At 40.8% G+C, this 21386-nt stretch overlaps 1 protein-coding gene across 2 annotated transcripts in view; it reads right to left on the reverse strand.

Annotated features, from left to right (window-relative positions):
- LOC133388941 (uncharacterized) overlaps positions 1-21386 on the reverse strand; it is a 53380-nt gene that overhangs the window by 29073 nt on the left and 2921 nt on the right. For both annotated transcript variants that reach the window (XM_061635566.1, XM_061635565.1), the window contains exons 3-5: positions 4690-4765; positions 3249-3380; positions 2085-2208 (exon numbers count right to left, since the gene is read on the reverse strand). In XM_061635566.1, the coding sequence (XP_061491550.1) occupies positions 2085-2208; positions 3249-3380; positions 4690-4765 (332 nt within the window). The remainder of the gene's footprint in view (positions 1-2084; positions 2209-3248; positions 3381-4689; positions 4766-21386) is intronic.

Below are 21386 nucleotides of genomic sequence, written 5' to 3' on the forward strand. Positions count from 1 at the left end.
GTAGATTCGTGTGTAAGGAGACCTGAGTCTATGAGAGCCTGTCTACAACACACATACAGTTAAGAGTAACAAAAAGGGCGGGAAAAAGGGAGCAAATAAAATGGCGCCCGTAAAAAGAGCGGGAAAAACTAGTCAAAAAATGGCAAAGAAGAATGGCCGCCGTATGCTAGTGAACTGGGGGAGGGGCTGTCCAGCACAGTCTTGCTGCGGGGCCGATAGCCGCACTAGCGGCTCTGAAAAAACACCAGGAGGGAACGGCCAGGAGAACACTGTGACAAGTGAGGCAGCAGGGGCAAGCAGCTGCCGCCGACGACTGCAGAGCTCTCCGCGGCGGGATCTGAAGCCATGGAGTGAGGCTGAGCTCAAGGATAAGACCTCGCCAAGAGAGAGTCGCAGCCGCAGGCTCCCGTGGGGCACGGTAGTACCCAGGCAGGCTAAAGTCGGTTGGTGGGGGAAGGCAGGGAGCCGCAGCCGCAAGCTCCCGCCTGAAAGAGAACCACAGCCGCGGTCTCTCCGAGGACGCCACGGAACGCGGCTCGAGGGGCACAGAAAAGCCGGTACTGCAGAGTCACAGCCGCGAGCTCCCGATGGATGCGAGAGCCCGGGGAGAAAAAGTTGGAAACGGCCAAAGACGTGGAGAACCGCAGCCGCGGTCGCTGTAGGGGCCGTCAGGCAATCAACGGGGAAAACAAACTGGCCGGATACAGGCAATGAACTCAATCAAGCAGTCAAACACAAGACAGGGGAAGGAAAGGGCTTGGGAGACACTCAAGTAACACCACCTCTGCACCCTGTCAAACAAATACACAAACAAATACGAAAGACTTAGCTAAGTGCTACGCTATGGATATCTCAATCTTGTTCGTACGAAGGCAAGAATGAACTGGAGAGTGGGAGGGGCCTGACGCCCCTAGTCTTGACTTCAAAAAACATTCTTGCCTTCGCACGATAGGTGGAGCTACAACCCGCAGTGAGGACCGGACTCATATGGAAAATGGAATTATTTCTACATAATGGCCAGGTTCCAAAGAAACATACAAATAGCTTTGCACGCTTGTATTTCTTGAATAGCAGTCTCTTCATGCTGCATGGCAAACCTCATTTGAAACTGGGCTAAACTACACAATGCGTTAAATGCATGTACTTAGTGTGAATGATTTTTCTTACTTAAAAAGAAGCTGCTCCCCCTGCCCCCATGAGGATAGGGACCACAGTATGTATGGTGGGAGGTTCAACCTCCCTCCACCCCCAACAATCCTACTGAAAATCATGCCACCCTGAGCTGCTGCTCGCTCCAGGAGAGAAGCTGCCATGGCCACCAATGGCAGCATCCGCCCAGGGCGAATAGCAACAGTGGTGAGTGGATTCATTGGGAATGTGGCTGATAGTGATACTCTCCCCTGCAGCAAATCAGATACATAAAATGCATATATGCATTTAACATATCACCTTATATGGCCCACCCAGAACAGTTTATGAAATGACAAAGGGGGCCATCCAGTCATATAAAAAGTCAAAGTCCCACTGGGTATGCTTAATTCCAGGATATGATCCCAGGATATGGTCTGAAGGCAGAGGTCTGTGCATTGTTAAAGTTAAGCAGGTGAGTGTCTGGATGGGTGACCATCTGGGAAGTACCCGTATGCCACCTTGGATGCCATTTAGGAAGAAAGGTTGAATATAAATATAAGAAAACAAACAATCGCTTGGGCATGTCTATAGTAGATTTTTAGATCCCAGCCAATTGCTTGGATTCACTTCCAGTCACAAATAGGAATATCTTTGATTCCTGCTGATTCCTCTCCTGCAATCTAGTGAATTTCTAGAAGCACAGGAAAGAAGCTATATGTACATAATTGGGATTTCTTTCATTTTCCATTTTTCCACAAATCCCCCCATATTTCTCCAGTCACCTAACTCCAAAGAATTCATATATTAGACTCAAAAAGAGAAAAAAATGAAAACCTTTTAAAATTCCTGATTAGTAACATTTGAAAACTCTGAATCCATATTTACAGATTCAAATAGCTATTCTTAAATCATAAATTTAAGTCTTTGACAAAATGAAAAATGCTATTAATTACCATTTTCTGCATTTTCCCATAGGAACTTTCTAACCCATTTTTTGAATTGTAGAATAGTAGGATCATCTGGGACTTCAAATCCAATAGTATAAAGTTTCTTATACACCACATTTTTAGGCAAATCCTAGCAATGAGAAGATGAACAAAATTGCAGTAAATATTAGTAATTCATCTAAGATTGACTCAACTTTTTCAAAACAGACTCAAAATAAAGTTCATTTTGTAGCAACTGAAAGTGCACAATTATGACAGGTGATTAATTTTCCCAGTGGCTCTTGCATCAAAATTATTGTTGGTACAAACTGATCCCCATATTCAGAAACTGAATGCGAATGCAGTAACTCCATCCAGATTAGTGTCGTCAGTCTTCCTTACGCTACAATTTTAATTTTTATTTATTTTTTGCACAGCATTTAACAGGAATCCTTCCCATGAGATCATTTTTGGATGATGCGATATAGGGTTTTATGTATGACAAAGTAGCACAGCTAAGTATTTGGTTTCGAAGTCTGGAGCGTCATGCCATCACTATAATCATCCACCAACATGTACACTGATGTCAACTGAGAATATAATAAGTGCTTATTTCAGTATCCAACATTTTGAGAACTTGTGGTAGGCATTTCATAATGCAAATGCTACCCTGGCAAAATGGAATATATGTAGTCTCTAAGTGGCTCCTCTTTTTCTTCATTTGATAATTTTATTTAAATCAATGAACAGAATGATTCCAATATCAAATTAGCAAATCTTACCCTCTTAATCTTGTCACTATGTCCCACTGCCAGTGTAAATTCCTGAAGTCTCCCAGTCATACTATTATCCACTAAAGCGAATCAGCCTATTAATCCTAATATACTGCTGTAACTAATTAAACTCACATTCTTTCCCTCTAGTCTATCTCTACTTCCCTTCCCTTGATCTTCTGTTTTGAATATTAGATGGTAAACTCCTCAGGGGTAGGAATTTAATCCTGTTGTACTATGCAAAGCACTATGTACGCAGATTGCAACTATAAATAAATAATTGGCATCAAGAGCTCATCAAGTTCTTCCACTGTTAAACACTGCATATCATATAGTGTTGGTCTGTTTTAAGATCAGCATCAAAAAGCACAGAGCAAAATGTTAATTCTTTCTGCAAATATTAATTTACTATTATTACCTTAACATGATAGTATCTTGTTGTATATGTTAAATCTATAATTAAGCCAAGCTCCATATTTAGAGCTTTTACTGCAGTCATCAGATCTTTTGGAGTAAACTTCTGAGTTGGTGTCAGTCGCTGGTTGATTTCCTAGGACGGGGAGAAAAGAGATTACATATGGGAAAATATTCCTATGCAAATAGAAAAAAATCAGACTCGTAAAACTGAGAATCAGAAATTGAAATACAAACATTCAAAACTGGCAGGTAGTTTCTAAGCATATCAATTCGTTATCTAAAAATAGAATAGGAGGTCAGGTAATAAATAACCCATGAAAATTCACAGACAGAATGCTATAGGAGAGAGGGGTACAGTTCAGGCTGGTGTAGGGATAATGCTAATCTAGATCCCAAACTGAATTGCCCCAAACTGAACATACGGTATCTTCCAACAAGGAATTTTGTCAAATACCAGACTTTTGCTAAAATCTGAAGTTTCTGGGGCTTCTGCCTGTTTCTTTGAAGGGAAGCTAATAAGCAATGTCTAGGTCAGCCTTTCCCAACTAGTGGGCCACCAGATGTTGTTGGACCACAATTCCCATCTTTCCTGACCATTGGCAATGCTGGCTGAGGCTGATGGGACTTGTGGTCCAACAACATCTGGTGGCCCACTAGTTGGGAAAGGCTGGTCTAGGTGGAGTAGATCATTGTGGAGTAAACATCTTTTATCTGCTCTCATCATTTGAAGTATCCCCCACAGCACACTTCTTTGCATCATCTTGGGCAACACCACCTTTTATCAGATAGTAAATAGCAAACCAAACCATTTTTGAGCTGGTAAGCAACTCCACTCAGCACACAGAGGCTAACAAACAATACCTTTCAGCTGGAAGTATTATCCACTCTTTACCTTTTTCTTTTCAAGTTTAACTCACATATCCCCTTGCTTTTCCTCCTTCTTAAGGAGCAAGTTAGCCAGACAGAATTTGCAATCTGTGTAGACTGAGATTCCTGGAAAAGTGTCATGTGACTCACTGAAAAGTATGGCAGTGCAAGGTGTACATACATGTTGGGCATGCAGGATACAACTTCTTTCTTTGCACACTCTGGAAAGAAAATGTCTGCTTTCCTTGCTCTCAGCTAATAAAACTCACAGAAGCAACTAAGAGGCAGTCAGTGTTCCTGTGACTTAAGGGCCAACACACACAGGGCACTGGAATACCCTGCCTTGTGATGATAGCCTTGACCACAGATGGACTGTGGAATGGGGAGATTTAACTAAAAGAGAATAGTCTCTTATAAGTTTAGAGACTATTCTGTTGATCTTATTTGATATTGTGCTGAATGGCATTATCCAATGAGGGACAAGTTAATACTAAAATACTTATATAACATTTACTTCAATTTATCTGTTATGCTTTGTGAGTAACATATGAATGGACGTAAAATTTTACACATACCCCCTTCAAAGGTGCTTTGAAAGGAATAAACCGAGTTCCTGCTATAGGTTGTCCAATTGGTAATACATTCCGCCATCTGTTAAGAAAATGAAAATATTGCTGCATTGATATCTGTATGCATTAGAAAAAGAAATGTTATGACTACAGCGTTTTAGAATAAACATCAGGACCCTGATCCAGAGATACGTTCATACACTTGAAGCCTGCCTTTAGATTACTGCACCAATGAAGGGTGCGGAGGGAGGTTGATTTGGGGCCTTAATCTAGATATTCTTAATGTTGAAGGAAAAATGAATGAGGGCCTGGATTCTATCCCCCTCTCCAACATATTATTTTCTCTGCAACCATATATTTGGAACTGCACATACACTTTTCAGTCCAATGTTGCTGAGTCCCAGAAGCCATATAGGCAAGTATTTTTGTGTATTTCATTTCCAATCTCATTTCCAATCCAACAGGTGATGCATACATAAAAGCCTGTTCCCACAGATGTATTACTCTTACTGAATCAGCCCACAGGAATTTATTATAGTTTTACTTCCAAATGACAGATTCTCAGTAAAATCCCCCAAAATCATAGCATATCAAGATAGTTTTAAAAATTTCAGACAATGGCCCTGATGTACAGATCCATGTAATCAGCATAATACTGCATATGTTAATATGTGGAGCAAAAAGGCCTACTGTACTAACTAGGTGCACATACAGTGACTTTGGGAACTGAAGCCAATAAGTATAGATGTGTGAAATGGTAACACTGGAACAGACCATTTGCATAACATAGCTGCCTGCTATTTGTGAAAGGTATACAAAATAACTTATCCAGAGATGATATCACAAACAGGATGCCTTTTAGATCCTGTGCAAAAAAGTACAGTGCAAGCAGAAGAGATGGCAGACATTTAAGTGGAGTTACTGCCACTTTATGTATTGTCACTGTGCAAACAGAAGAAACTTCAGAATCAGTTCTTCTTTTTGAAGAATTGTTAAGCTGTATGGTGCAATCCTAGATTTGTCTACTCAAAACTAAGTCACTGAGCTCAGAAAGGCTTACTCCCAGTAATAGAGTACACAATTGCAGTGAATTTCTCATCTGCTGTAGCATTGGTATGGCATTCCAAACAAGCAAACATTTGATACTTATTGAAAACTTGGGAGTATGAAGGATATAACTTGGTCAAAAAGAACAGAAGGAATAAAAAGAGAGGTGGAGTCACACTATATGTTTAAAATATGTACAGTATCCATGAACAGAAATACAGTAAGATGAGCTTGGTAGCTCCACCAAGAGTATCTGGATGAAAATTAATGGGGCAAGTAATAAAAGGAATGTGGTGCTTGGAGTCTACTACTGACCACCCAATCAAGGAGAAGACGAGAATGTAACTTTTGAAAAGCAAATTGCCAATGTTTCGAGGAGGCATGATATAGTAGTAGTGGAGGACTTCAATTATCCCAGTATCTGTTGGGAGACAAATTCAAGGAATACCTAATCACTTTGAATGAGTTCAAATCAGCAGGGCCCGATAAACTACATCCTAAAGTATTGAAGGAACTGGCTGAAGAACTCTCAGAACCACTGTCTATTATCTTTGCAAAATTGTGGAGGACTGGTGAAGTGCCGGATGACTGGAGGAGAGCTAATGTTGTCCCTATCTTCAAAAAGGAGGAACCAGGGAATTACAGATGAGTCTGCCTAACATCAATTCCCAGAAAAACTCTGAAGCAGATTAAAAGCAGTCAATCTGTAAGCACCTTGAAAGCAATGCAGTGATTCCTAGGAGCCAACATGGATTTATGAAGAACAAATCCTGCCATACTAATCTTATCTAATTTTTTGATTGGGTAACCTCCCTTGTAGACTGTGGGAATGCTGTGGACATAATATATCTCGACTTCAGCAAAGCTTTTAACAAAGTGCCCCATGATATTCTGATTAGCAAGATAGCTAAATGTGAGCTAGATGGAACAACTATCACATGGATCCACAGTTGGCTTCAGAATCATACTCAAAGAGTGCTTATCAATGGTTCCTTCTCAAACTGGGCGGAACTAACGAGTGGGGTACCAAAGGGCACGGTCCTGGGCCCAGTGCTCTTCAACATTTTTACTAATTATTTGGATGAAGAGGTACAGAGCATGCTTATCAAATTTGCAGATGATACAAAATTCAAAGGGACCTTAATAGGCTGGAACATTGGGCTGAAAACAACAGAGTGAAATTCAACAGGGATAAATGCAAAGTTCTACACTTAGAAAAAGAAACCAAATGCACAGATAAGATGGGAGATCACAAGCTGAATATGAGCCAACAGTGTGATGTGGCTGCAAAAAAGGCAAATGCTATATTAGGCAGCATTAACAGAAGTATAGTTTCCAAATCGTGTGAAGTATTAGTTCCCCTCTATTCAGCACTGGATAGGCATCATCTTGAATACTGCGACCAGTTCTGGTCTCCGCACTTCAAGAAGGATGGAGACAAACTGGAACAGGTTCAGAGGAGGGCAACAAGGATGATCAGGGGACTGGAAACAAAGCCTTATGAGGAGAGACTGAAGGAACTGGGCATGTTTAGTCTGGAGAAGAGAAGACTGAGGGGAGATATGATAGCACTCTTCCAAGTACATGAAAGGTTGTCACAGAGGAGGGCCGGGGGTCTCTTCTTGATCATCCAAGTGCAGGACACGGAATAATGAGCTCAAGTTGCAGAAAGCCAGATTTCAACTGGACATCAGGAATAACTTCCTAACTGTTAGAGTGGTATGACAATTGAACTAGTTACCTAGGGAGGTGGTGGGCTCTCCAAAACTGGAGGCATTCAAGAAGCAGCTGGACAGCCATCTGTTGGCAATGCTTTTGATTTGGATTCCTGCATTGAGCAGGGGGTTGGACTTGATGGCTTTATAGGCCCCTTCCTACTATTCTATGATTCTGTGATCCAGATTTATTTATTTCAGTGCGAGAGAGTTAAGCATGTGTGTAATTCTCCTACTGAAATCAAAAGGATTTAAATGTGCTAATCTTTGACTAGGTTTCCAGAAGTTAGCTGTGTTAGTCTGTGTTGAAACACAAACAACAAACAGTGTTGTGGCACCTTAAAGATTAATACATTTATTATGGCATAAGCTTTTGTGAGCTAGAATATTCTCATCAGATGCATGAAGTGTTATTCTCAGTTACAGGTACATAAATGCATTGGGAATGGGCGAGGAGAGGATTGTACACAGAGAGATTACAGGGAAATTAAATTTCCTAATGTACAAATAGTGACAATTCAATTAGGGCTTGGATGTATATAAAATGAGCAGAGTGAATGTTCCCCAAAGCTGCGATAGTTAACACAATCAACTTAGAGATGCAAAGTTAATTAACATATGTAGTGAGGCAGGAAATAAATTTTTCTATCGCTATTATTGTGAGATAATTAACTTTGTTAATATTGCCAAATAACACAACTTATGTTATAGTACTTGTTCCTACTACTACAACCACCATCGCCACACCACTACTAATTCTATAGGACATTTACTACTACTACTAATTCTATAGGACATTTCATAGAACCATAGAATAGTAGAGTTGAAAGGGACCTGTAGGGCCATCACGTCCAATCCCTTGCTCAATGCAGGAATCCAACTTAAAGCATACCCAACAGGTGGCTGATCAGCTGCCTCTTCAATGCCTCCAGTGTTGGAGAGCCCATAACTTCCCTAGGTAATTGGTTCCATTGTCATACCACTCTAATAGTTAGGAAGATTTTCCTGCTGTTCAATTGAAATCTGGCTTCCTGTAAGTTCAGTCCGTTATGCTATGACCTACATTCTGGGATGATCGAGAAGACATCCTGGCCCTCCTCTGTGTGACAACCTTTCAAATACTTGAAGAGTGCTATCATATCTCCCCCCAGTCTTCTCTTTTCAAGGCTAAACATTCCCAGTTCTTTCAGTCTTTCCTCATAGGGCTTTGTTTCCAGTCCCCTGATCATCCTTGTTGCCCTCCTCTGTACTTGTTCCAATTTATTTTCATCCTTCTTGAAGTACAGTATCCAGAACTGGATGCAGTACTCATGATGAGGCCTATGTATATAGTGCCCAAATCAAACAGGCCATCTAGAAGAATGGTTAGTGGTATTGAAAGCCACTAAGAGATTCAGGAGAATCAACAGAGCCTGACTAACCCTAGCCATCTCCTGGCATAGATTCAAGCCTGGATAGGAATCAACACTAAAACCGATATAATCTTAAAAGCACGTTCAGTGTAGTCTGGATCAGTTTTCTTTTTTAAGAATAAGGCTAATGAATGAAAGCTCCAATACACGTTTCCTCATGCAGTACCATACAGTCCTATGTTGGAGATGCAAAGGAGCCATTCAGAATGGTTTCAAAGTGTGTGTATGGGGGACTGCTTTTCCCTCCTTAAGCAAGGTTCACTTCCATCACCCATCAGCTGATGGGCGGTTGAGAGTGCACCTTGCCCAAGCAAAGGAAAATTGGGAACCCACGTTAAGTTTCTGCTTGTTCCTTTGAAGTCCCACCCTTACCCACACCTTACATCATGCCAGAGCTTGGCAAAGTTACTTTTTTGAACTACAACTCCCATCAGCCCAATCCAGTGGCCATGCTGGCTGGGGCTGATGGGAGTTGTAGTTCAAAAAAGTAACTTTTCCAAGCTCTGCATCATGCATGATGTCAGGTGTAGGGCAGGTGGATATGGCTTCCCTAAAACAGCCTTGCAGGCCAAATATTGATGCCTGACAGGCCAAGTTTTGGCCTGCAAGCTGGAGATTCCCCACCCTAGTATAGAACTAGAAATTCTAGTTCTGACATTCTACAAGCCTAGAATACATCTCTAGTAGTTATAAAAATGTGGCTGCTCCTATGCCATTTCTGGCAGTGTTTGAAGGAAGCAATTGTGGGCAGTGCCAGGGACTCATATATATATAGATTTTCAAGACAAGTCTAAGAATTCTTTTGTGAACAAATTCTTTGTTCTTCATGACTTTGCTATGGGTCAGAAGAAGAACATGTATTAATAAAAGGGGGGGGACCACAAAAGAAAACCTCCTAGTTATTAGGCAGAGCTCTTTTTTCCTCAGTAAAACCAAGCTGTGTCCATACTAAGGCCTAGTTCACATGTAACATTACTTGTTAGCTGTGGTTTAACACGAACCAGCAGCATGCTTATACACACTACTCAAAAGTTTCCCATTTCCTTCTCCCCTGCTCCACTGGGCAGAAAACAATCCAGAGGCTGGCTTTGTATTATGTGTGAACCAGCACCCATGGTTTTTCCTTACCAAACCAAAAGTAGTAACCGTTCAGAAACTTTTGAGTCGTTCACATTAAACCAACTGATCTCTGTGTATGGATGTGAAAGCTGGACAGTGAAAAAAGCAGAGCAGAGAAAAATCAACATTTGAAATGTGGTGTTGGAGGAGAGCTTTGCGCATACCATGCACTGCGAAAAAGACAAATAATTGGGTGTCAGAATAAATTAAACCAGGACTATCACTAGAAGCTAAAATGATGAAACGGAGGTTATCATACTTTGGACACATCATGAGAAGACATGATTCACTAGAAAAGACAATAATGCTTGGAAAAACAGAAGGGAGTAGAAAAAGAGGACGGCCAAACAAGAGATGGATTGATTCCATAAAGGAAGCCACAGACCTGAACTTACAAGGTCTGAACAGGGTGGTTCATGACAGATGCTGTTGGAGGTCACTGATTCATAGGGTCACCATAAGTCGTAATTGACTTGAAGGCACATAACAACAAACATTAAACCATAGTTTAAAACTAACTATGGTTTAACATTACATGCAGACTGGACCTAACAACAGTGTTGTAAGAGCCTGAAGTGGCAAGGGGTTCTACAATACTTTGGAAGTCTTAGTGCATATGAGCCCAACTGTCACTTTGCAATGCAGATGCATGTCCATAAAGGATGTCTGCATAAACATACGGCAGTCCTTTTTAGCCTTAAGTTTGTATTGTATCAGAAGCTAAAGCACAGAATAAATTTTCAGTAAGTAAGGCTAGGGGTAAAGAGGAGCAATGGCATAAGCAGAATGCCCAGGAATACAGAGATGCTATTCTTTTAAAGTAGCAAGCCACACAAGCGGGTGATGCCCAGAAGCTGACAGGTCTGGAGAAAATACACATGAACTGAGCTCTACTGCTCTTCTCTCTATTGCCACATCATATTTCTATCTGTCAGGACTTTTGTATTCCATAGTATTAGTGTTAACAGAGTAGCCAGTTCATGGACCTACTTGGGATCTTTGGGAAGAAGTTTCCTATCCAATCCCGCTACATTCATAACTACTAGAAGAAATTAGCATTGTCCATCAATATCCTGTGACTAGGCTATTGAACAGGATACTAACTACATAACATTTATCAAACTTTAGCTACATTCACGCCCCTGAGCTGCAATTGCACACATGCTACTTTGTGCACAGTAGACTTATTTTAACTGTAGATGTTGTGAGGACAATGCTTTTCACTGTTGGGAGCACTATTGCAGGAAATGGGAGAAATATGAAAATAGAAACATGGATACATAGCCATCCAGTGAAGATGTATTATTCCATGGACAGTAATCATGCTACATGCATTGTTTGTTGCACTTTTATTTGGGATTCAGCATGCAACTGAGACAAATGCTCAGCAACAGACAATAATTTATCAGTCCTGTCTGAAAGTTTGAGCCCTCTGTTATTCCATTAAAAAAAAAGAAAAAAAAGGATTCACAACTATGCTCTATTATCCTTCATAACTGGTCCCTATTTGTATATTCTGCTTATTCAACATACATAGATGTGTAAATGTGTATGCAATACATGATGAATCCCAGAAGAGCAGGATTGCCAGTGATCAGGTTAAAGACTTCAGTATCCTAAATAATTCCTTGCCTATCCTCTATGAGCAACAGAGGTAGCAAAAAATACACAAAATAAAAAGCACATTTGCATAGTTTGCAATGTCAGAAGATTCAGCTTTTAATCGTTTTTTTAAAAGCATAAAGTATACATAAGCCCATGTAAGACTAGAAGAGGGCAGTGGGGAGACACAAAATTAGTGCTGAACCTCCAACTCATTCTTGCTGAATGCTTAAGTCATATTAGTGCCCAACAACCAACTTACAACTGTACACAGAGTATTTTAGGAATGCAGGGCAGACAAGACTGGGCTAAGGAGAAGTTCAGAGGTGGGGGCTCTCAGGTCCAGCAGCCAAATGCAGTCCTCAAGATTTCTCTATCTGTCCATCAGTATTCTCCCCTAGCCCAAACCCTTTACTGGCCCTGCTTCAAACCCTCCTTGAGTGTTTTTGCCTGGATGAAATATTTCTTGAACTCTGAGAATTATTGTTTATTAAACTGATATCCCACCCTTCTTCCCAAAGGGAGCCCAGGGCAGCAATGATAATGCCTCGTTTACCCAGATGTAGGTGTGTGTAGAAATTAACCTATTGTACAAAGTTAAAATTCACATTCTGCTCACTTTTGGCTCTGCTCATGTTTGCCTCTAGCTCTGCTCACTACTGGCATGCCCCTCCCAAAGGAATATGACCCTCAAGCTGAAAAAGGTTGCCAGTCCCTGGATAAACTGATATTACAATTATAACCTGTGTTACAGCACTTAAAGAAAACTGTATTTGACAAAGAATACCTAAAAGCTCTTCTAATCCCTTATATATCCAACCAATCACTGAGCTCCACACAAGAGTGCATCCTGCGATTACTATTTTATCAGGAGGTATGTTCCACATGATGCCAGAATGGGGCTGATTGCGTTACTTTAATGGATTAAAAAAGTAGCGCTTCTATCCCGATTTCTAAAATCCCTTTCACACTGCAGTACCTGTTGCATTAAGGAAGAGCAGCTTTTTCAGCCAATATACCAGCATTTCACACAACTGTCTTTCACACGGCTCGTCGCCATGCAAGCCCTCTTCCTTTAGGATCTGACTTTTTAAATTGTTTTAGTTGTACAGTATCAACACAGGGGTGCGTGTGGGAAATGCTGCTGCTATCTGTGCCAATGCTGGAATACCAGTACAATTTTCATCAGGCAACCCTCCCCGAATGACTAAAGGGCAGGAACACACTGCATGCTGGGTGGGATGCCTGTCACGTGAGCAGCTGCAGCTAGTGAAAAACTCCTGCAATCTTTCAGGTTCCCAGCCTCGCTAACGGATTATTTCTGGTATCATTTATTGCAGAAATTTGTGCTAAACTTCCACTACATTCCACTAGAATTCTGGAGCTAGCTTGTGTGTCGTGTGAAAGATCAAACATAATGCGCAAATTACCAGGTAAGAAATCGCCAGAATAACAGAATAAAGTGCAGTGTGAAAGAAGCCTTAGTAGCACAAATGTACTTTCATAGAATCATAGAACAGTAGAGTTGGAAGGGGCCTATAAGGCCATCAAGTCCAACCCCCTGCTCAATGCAGGAATCCAAATCAAAGCATTCCCGACAGATGGCTGTCCTGCTGCCTCTTGAATGCCTCCAGTGTCGGAGAGCCTACTACCTCTCTAGGTAATTGGTTCCATTGTCGTATGGCTCTAACAGTGAGGAAGTTTTTCCTGATGTCCAGTCGAAATCTGGCTTCCTGCAATTTGAGCCCATTATTCTGTGTCCTGCACTCTGGGACTATCGAGAAGAGATCCCGACCCTCTACGTGACAACATTTGTTCATATGTACAATTACCGGCATGCTGCTAGTCTATTAGCAGTACTTACTTCATAAGTTTTTTTCCCCATTTAAATATAACTCAGTTATGAGCCGGTGTAGTGAGTTAGTGTCAGACTAGGACCTGGGAGACCACGGTTCAAATCCCAATCTCAGGTATGAAGCTCACTAGGTGACCTTGGGCCTCTGTCTGAGCCTAGCCTACCTCACAGAGTAATTGTGAGGATAATGTGGGTGAGAGTTGTTAGGAAAGTCATATTCCCCTTACAGACCTGCAATTCCCAGAGTTCTCTGGGAAGGACTGGCTCTTAAACCACTCTAGCAATTGTAGCTGTGTGAGAATAGGGATCTTCTACCAACACTCATCACCCTTCACAAACTACACTTCCCAGGATTCTTTGGGGGAAAACATGGTTGTTTAAAGTGGAATAATAGTGGAATAAATGTACAGTGTGAATGCGGCCTAATCTTATCTCATTTTTTGATCAGGTGGACTCTGGGAATGCTGTGGACATAATATATCTCAACTTCAGCAAAGCTTTTGACAAAGTGCCCCATGATGTTCTGATTAGCAAGCTAACTAAATGTGAACTGGATGGAACAACTATCAGGTGGATCCACAGTTGGCTACAGAATTGTACTCAAAGAGTGCTCATCAATGGTTCCTTCTCAAACTCTGGGGAGGTAATGTGCAGGGAAGCACAAGGCTTGGTCATAGGCCAAGTGCTCTTCAACACTTTTATTAATGACTTGGATGACAAGGCGCAGGGAATGCTTATCAAATTTACAGATGATACAAAATTGGAATGGATAGTGAATACCCTGGAAGACAGAAACAAAATTCAAAGGGATCTTGATAGGCTGGAGCATTGGGCTAAAAATAACAGAATATTGAAAATGGTGTGTTTCTGAAACTTTTATGATATGAACCTTTCAAAAACCTTGATCATGCTGTGCTTAATGCCAGTCCTTAACAGCTTCCTCCAAGCCAGCTCTTTGCATTGTTCCCAATGGGGTAAATCAACTACCTCCCTTTCCCCGCACCCTTTCCAATATAGAACTTTAACTTTAATTTGTTTTATCACTAAACTGAGTGTGTGAAATATCAGGCTAGCTCAGATAAACTAATGCTTAAATTGTATAACACCATGTAATGGGATACTTGAGAAAAACAGACCTGCAGACATATTGGTGTTCCTTGGATTCTTTTAACAGTGGACATTGTCTCAAAGTATGCATGAAAGGTTCTTGCAATAGCTCTTTATTCCCCAACGTGTTAAAAAAAATTCTGAGTATGAGTTAACTTTTATCACTGTCTTCATTTACTGAAGTTGCATTGCAAACAGAAGGCTTTTTGATATAATCTGCATAAAATGCATCTGAACCAGTTCAAATAGTTAGAGAGGCTACCAAACCTATTTAAGATAGTGGGACAAGAATTAGGCAATACTCATGAACCCAAGCTGGAACTGAAACCAATTTTTTATAAACATTTGACTCCTTGGTATAAACAGAAACATATGCATGCCATATTTTGTTACTTTTATATTCTATGGCTGCCACAGGCAAGCAATTTCAAGGATCAGTGGTGTGGTAGCAACAACCTCATACAGTGAGCCATTTCAGCTGTACTGCCTCACCTTGCTGGTCAACTCCCAACACATTTTGTCTCTATACCAGTGCCAATAATTCCAGCTTCTGTGAACATGGAGATAAAGTTGACCCTGATCCTCATAGTGAAGTGATGCATGCAAAACATCTCACACATGGGGGGGGGGTTCAGACAGTGTCACAAAGAAACCCCAAAGCGCTCTGCCCATTAAAAATCCTTCATCTGTCATGGTCCCTTTGCATCCTCTAGCAAGGCACGGAGGGTCCTTGTTATTCATGATCCCCAAAGCAATCAATCAAAGGTCACCTGATGGAAGCCCTTTATTGGGAGGATAGGGTGAATTCAACCTTGTTTTTACTTGAGCTCTGTGGTTTTTAATACGATTGACCATGGTATCCTTCTAAGCCAACTTGGTGCGATGGGTATTGGAGGCACAGTGGTTCTGATCCTATCTCCAGGGTCAGTTTTAGAGAGTAAAATTGGGTGATTGTCTTTCAGCCCTCTGGCAATTATGCTGCGAGGTGCTGCAGGGCTCCCAATGATATTTAACGTCTATATGAAGCTGATGGAAGCTGTTGTTATATTTGGGGCAAGGTTTCAACGGTACGCTGATGATACCAAGCTCTATAACATCTGAACTGGAAGAGCTCGTGCAAGTCCTGGACTGGTGCCTAGACTTGTTGGTGGACTGGGTGAGGGCCAATAAACTAAGTCTGAATCTTAGTAAGATGGAGGCACTGTGGGTAGGTAGTTCCTGAGTCCAGATAAGTGACCAATTGCCTGCTTTGGATGGAGTCATATTCCCTCTTAACCTTCATCCAGATTGGGCAAAAAAATCACACTGGCTGACCTTGTGGTATATTTGTAATCCCAGTGAGATTTCCAATGAAAGGATGGGGTCACTTTGTACCCCCCGAGACCTTTTTTTTGTCACTACAAGTGTGCTTGACACTACCAAAGCACCCTGAGCCAAAAAACACTTTTTTAGAGGTAGAATTTTTCTGAGCAGTATACATTGGCCCCTTCTCCATGCATATTGAGTAAACACAATTACAGGGGTATTTTTGGAACCCAGTGGTTTTCCCCCCAAAGGAAAATGGTATCAACTTGCTGAAATTTGGGGACTTTGTACAGGTGGTAGTATGTGACAATGTCCTAGGACAACCCTGTAGATGCACTCCTGTGTAAATTACACAATGGAAAGTGAGCCTGGGCAGAAATTTGCCCTTGGGGCTTCTGGAATATTTTTGGACCTCGGGGCCTTAGTTTTCAGAAGGAAAACAGAAATTTGGGGATGTTGTACAGGTTAAAATTTGTGACAATGTCCTAGACTCCTATAGGTCTACTTTGTGCAAATTACACAATGAAGAATGTACCTAGGGTCCAAATGGACTCTAAAAGTCAGAATGAGAGCAGGTTCATTGTCTGTGGGTGCCCGTGGATCCATCTTTATTGCTTGAGACCCCAGTGACTTCAGTGCCTAGGAGTGCCTCTTACAGCTTCAGCTGGTTAGACTGTGGCAATTTCTGTACTGAGGTAGCTGGACCACGGTCATCCATGCACTGGTAACATCCAGGTTGAGTACTGTCATGCATTCTATGTGGGGCTGCCCTTAAGATTGGTTCAGAAGCTGCAGCTTGTCCAGATGTGGTGTCATGACTGCTCACTGGGGCAGAATATCGCCAACATGTTACCCCACTGCTGAAAGAACTGCATTGGCTGCCAATTCACTATTGGGCTAAGTTCTAGCTGCTGGTTTTGATGTATAAATCCTTATACAGCTTGGGACCAGGATACCTGAAAGATTATCTCAACCCCTATATACCCAGTCGATCACTGCATTGTGCAGGCGAGGGCCTCCTGCAAGTACCATCAGGAAATCCGTTCTGCACAATATAGGAAGTGAAACTTTAGTGTAGTGGCACCTACCCTTTGCAATTCCCTCCCCTTAAAAATTAAACAGGCACTGTCTCTATTGTCTTTTTGGTGACTACTGAAGACCTTCCTTTTTCAACAAGCCTTTTGAGTAGGTACCTTATCCCAATCTGCGTATGTATTGGAATTGTTTTCAAGACAGTTTTAAGATGTTTTGTTTTTAAGATGTTTTTAGAGTTTTATCATCTGTTTGTTGCCCTGGGCTCCATTTGGGAGGAAATGTGGAATACAAATTTAATAAATAACAATACATATAGGAATTAAGGTTTTGTTTGCTGCTACCTCAATATGCAAAGAAATATCTGTCAAGAGGAAAAGAGAGATCTCATTGTTTCCTGCTTATGTACTAGATTGAGCGAAACCCCAAGATTTACTCTGATTTGATAACCCCTTTTGGGGACAACATAGAAATGGCTACTTTTGAACATGCTTTCTCTCATCTAACTGAACATTTCTGCTTGTCATGACATTGAAAGCCATGCATCACACAGAACATAATCTAGGATCAGTTAGGAGTGGCTAGTTATTTTTGGCCTGAAGGTCCCATTGAAAGTTTCCATCTCTCCAAGTGCTACATGCCCGTGGTGGGTGTGGCCAAAGCACATGTGTGCACCCCCCATACAATACAGACATAGAGACCACACACTCGCTCGCATTCAGATAGGCAGGCACACACTCAGCAGAGGGGCTGGGAATAGAGACAGAAAGACCAACAGAGGAGAGATAAGAATTCCAGCATTTCACCTCCTCATCGCAAGTCCAGTGGTGGGAGGCTTTTCTCTTACCTCAGTGCTATAATATGGGGTCAAAGCGAAAGGATTCAAATATATTCTTACCCTTGCAAAGGAGCCTCTTCTTTCTTTTGTGCAGTACCATTGCAAGGTCTGAAGGTTTCTGAAACAGGAAGAAGTCTTTCTGTTTCCTAAACTCTAAGACCTTCTTGCAATCGCATTGCACCAAAGAGGTGCCTTTGCAAGGTAAGCTGAGGCAGAGGTGCACAATTGTTGGAGGGCTGGTGGGGCACCCCACAGCAAGAACACTCCAAAAAAGAAAGTATTGGGGGTCTTGGAAGGGGCCACAAAACCCGTGGGGGGGGGCAGATCCAGCCCACAGGTTAGCCACTCCATGAAACAAAACTCAGGTTATCTTGTTTTCAATGAAATCTACAATGTTCTCTATGTCTTTATCTGAAGCTGATAATAATCAGAAGACTGAAATTTTCCAACTTGGTACATTAGGACTTTTCTTACTCTTGCATCTGATCATCTTGGGTTTATGCTATAGATTTGTGTATGGGAATAACTGAGTTAAATCCACCTGGTAGTGACCAGTGCGCTTGTGGAATGTACTCCTCTACTGGAACATGTCTACAGGACGGTGGTAAAGCTGATGGGGGACCGGGAGACCAAGTCCTATGAAAACAGGCTTTTAGGAATTGGGTACATTTAACCAGAAGACACACCATGATATCAACTTCACATATCTGAAAGGCTGTCATACAGATGACCAAATTTATTTTCTGTTCCTCCAAAGGTAAATGGCTCAAATCACAAGGATTTAGACTCAACATTAGAACTTCCTGACGGTATGAGCTGTTCAACAGTGGACTGCCTCAAACTTTTGTTAGAGGCTTTTACATAGAGCCTGGATGGCCACCTATCAGAGATGCTGTAGAACTGCATTTCCTACATCATCAGGGGATAGGAATACATGGCCTTTATGATTCCTTCCAACTCTGATTCTATGTGCAAGGAATCCCTTAACTTTGAAGTGACTCCAGGTTTACAGCCAGGAAGATTTTAAGGTGATAGCAATGACTACTTTATAATATGGACACATCTCTTCTGAATGTGCACACCTATCCATCACAGACAACCTCTGTATGACAACTGTGACACAAGAAGTGATCATTAATTGCAGTTGGAGAGGCTTAAATTGTATTTTGAAAAATTAGTAAGTCTCACGGCAGCTCCAAGAACTTACCTTAAGTCATGCTTAATACTCTACAAAGTACAGAAGTTACAAGTTGCATATACAGATTTGAGTAGCTTTATGTGTCTTATGTTAACTGATGTGCAGTGTGTGAAAGCTTACACTAATTTTTAAGTTTTGACAAGTTTTCAGTAACTGGGATCCAAAGATTCCTCAGCGCAAGCATAAAGTACATATGGGATGTTTGTCATCAGTTTCTCCCCACTGCACCTGCAGCCTCTGAAAAGTTACTCCAGGGGGCCAGTTCTCTGCAGCCACTTTTTGCAGACGGCAAGACAAGAAATTAAACTCCTCTCCCTGCCCCTACCCACCATGTGAGCAGAAGTGCCTTCCACTCGTGCAGTGAGATCTTTGGAATGTTCATGGGGACAGCAGATTGTGCTCATCACTCTGTCTAAAAGAGAAGTTGGTAATAAGTGCTGGCAATAATAGAGCCAAAATGTGGCTAATGAGAAACGGAAGGGAGGTATCGGTATGCTCAAGGGAACCACAACGTTTACAAAAGTATTAACAAGTTTTCTTTTAAAAAAAATCTAAGGTGGAAAAGCCCCCAGAGAGCTCAATGAGAACTGAGATACTCAGCAGCCATGGAATGTTGAATATCAGATGGAAAAGAAAATCAGAGGGGTGAGGACAGAACGAAGTTTTGCGGGGAACAGCATAGCAGCTTTCATTCATTAGCAAATTGCTCAGAATAAAGAGCTATCTTGTGATGTTTTCTTTGAACAAAATACTCCCTCCACAAGACCCTACAATTTAAAAAGTTAATGAAAGGAAGGAAAGCCTCTCATTATTAATCAAAATAGGTAGTATCTAAAACTCCATTAAAAGTATGATCATGTCAACAACTGAATTATATATATATAATTTATTTTAAAGTCTGTTTTTATGATGTTTTAGATTGTTTTTAGTGCTTTTGTTTGCTGCCCTCTGGTCCTACTGGGAGGAAGGGCTGGATATAAAACTAATAAATAATAACAATAATAATGTAAATGAGTGCTTCATTAACAAATATATTTTAAAATAAAGTTTGCCAGCCTGAGTGCCTTACAAATAACTACAAAATAACATCACATTTTTAATACAGAAGTATAGCTCCTCCTTACAATGGGAAAAGAGAAATTCAACTGTACTTATTTTCCATTCCTACTTATAAATTATTATTTATCTGCTTAAAATCACTTAGCTGTTTAAGTTGAATGCATTTTTTGTAATTTGAAAAAAAGAATATTTACCAATATGGATTGCTCAATAACATTTTTATTAGATTGCTATTACATACTTTAGGCATATTAACAATGTACCTAGTTCCAAGTAATGCATATCAGCACTTTGGATCATTTGGATCCATTTATATTGTTAGCAAATTATAAGTTTAACAATTAACACACAATAACAATTAGACTCACAATATGCAATTTGTAATAGTCTACTTATAGCGTACAATTGCAGAAGGCTGTGAAAATTTTACTGGAACCTCCAACTTATTTCTAAAAGCAGTAATTTTAATATACTAAAATATGCAATACCTGTTATGGCTCCTAATCATACCAGGAAGGTAAAGCTACTTCTGCATTATTTTCCTTTAAAAAGAATATTTATCTACCACCTTTCACCAAAGCACTTTACAAAACATAAAAACAAGTAAAGCAGTATACATACAAAGTACCAGCAGATAAAAGTACAATTAAGTCCATTGAGTTTTTATAATACAACACTCCTATACTCGCATCTTCTGAGTAACCCCCTTTAAGCTCAATGGGTTTACTTCTGAGTACACATATACTGACTAGAAAAATGCTCGGCTGAATAAAAATGTTTGTCTGATGCCTAAAAGATAGCAATGTTGGCATCAGACATACCATCCTGGGGAGGGCATTCCATAGCAGAGACACTACCGCCAAACAAGGTTCCCTCCCTTGTTCTAACAAAACCTCATCTCTGATAGAGGTGGTGTCTGGAGAAGAGCATCAGCCAAAGACTGTAACATGCTGTCAGTTTGATATGGGAGGAAACAGATTGGTAAGCATGATCTGTAATGGATACTTTGCATATCTTTTTTCTTAAGTTCATATTTACATTAACGTAAGGCTTTTGACCAGAGATAGGGCCTTCACATTGGTGTGCCCCAGATATGGAATGTTCTCCCCAGAAATGTATGGCTATTTCACTACATTTTCGGCACTAGGTAAAAACTGTATTTTTTCCAAACTTTTCAATGATTTTATTCCTGCTGTTTCTCTATTCGTGCTGATACTGCTACTCTTTCTGCTGTTTTGTTGTTGTGATTTTTACTTTTACTCTAAATGTTCAATTTTAAAATAACTTGTTAACTGCATTGGAAACTTCCACTTAGAGGTGAGATACAAATCCTTTTAAAATAATAATAATAATAAAAACTTCAGTGCATCCACTAAGCATTCCTTCTATAATCCTTTCAACCAATTTATATTTG

This window comes from Rhineura floridana, chromosome 7 (genome assembly GCF_030035675.1).
Source record: "Rhineura floridana isolate rRhiFlo1 chromosome 7, rRhiFlo1.hap2, whole genome shotgun sequence".
Classification (NCBI taxonomy): domain Eukaryota; kingdom Metazoa; phylum Chordata; class Lepidosauria; order Squamata; family Rhineuridae; genus Rhineura; species Rhineura floridana.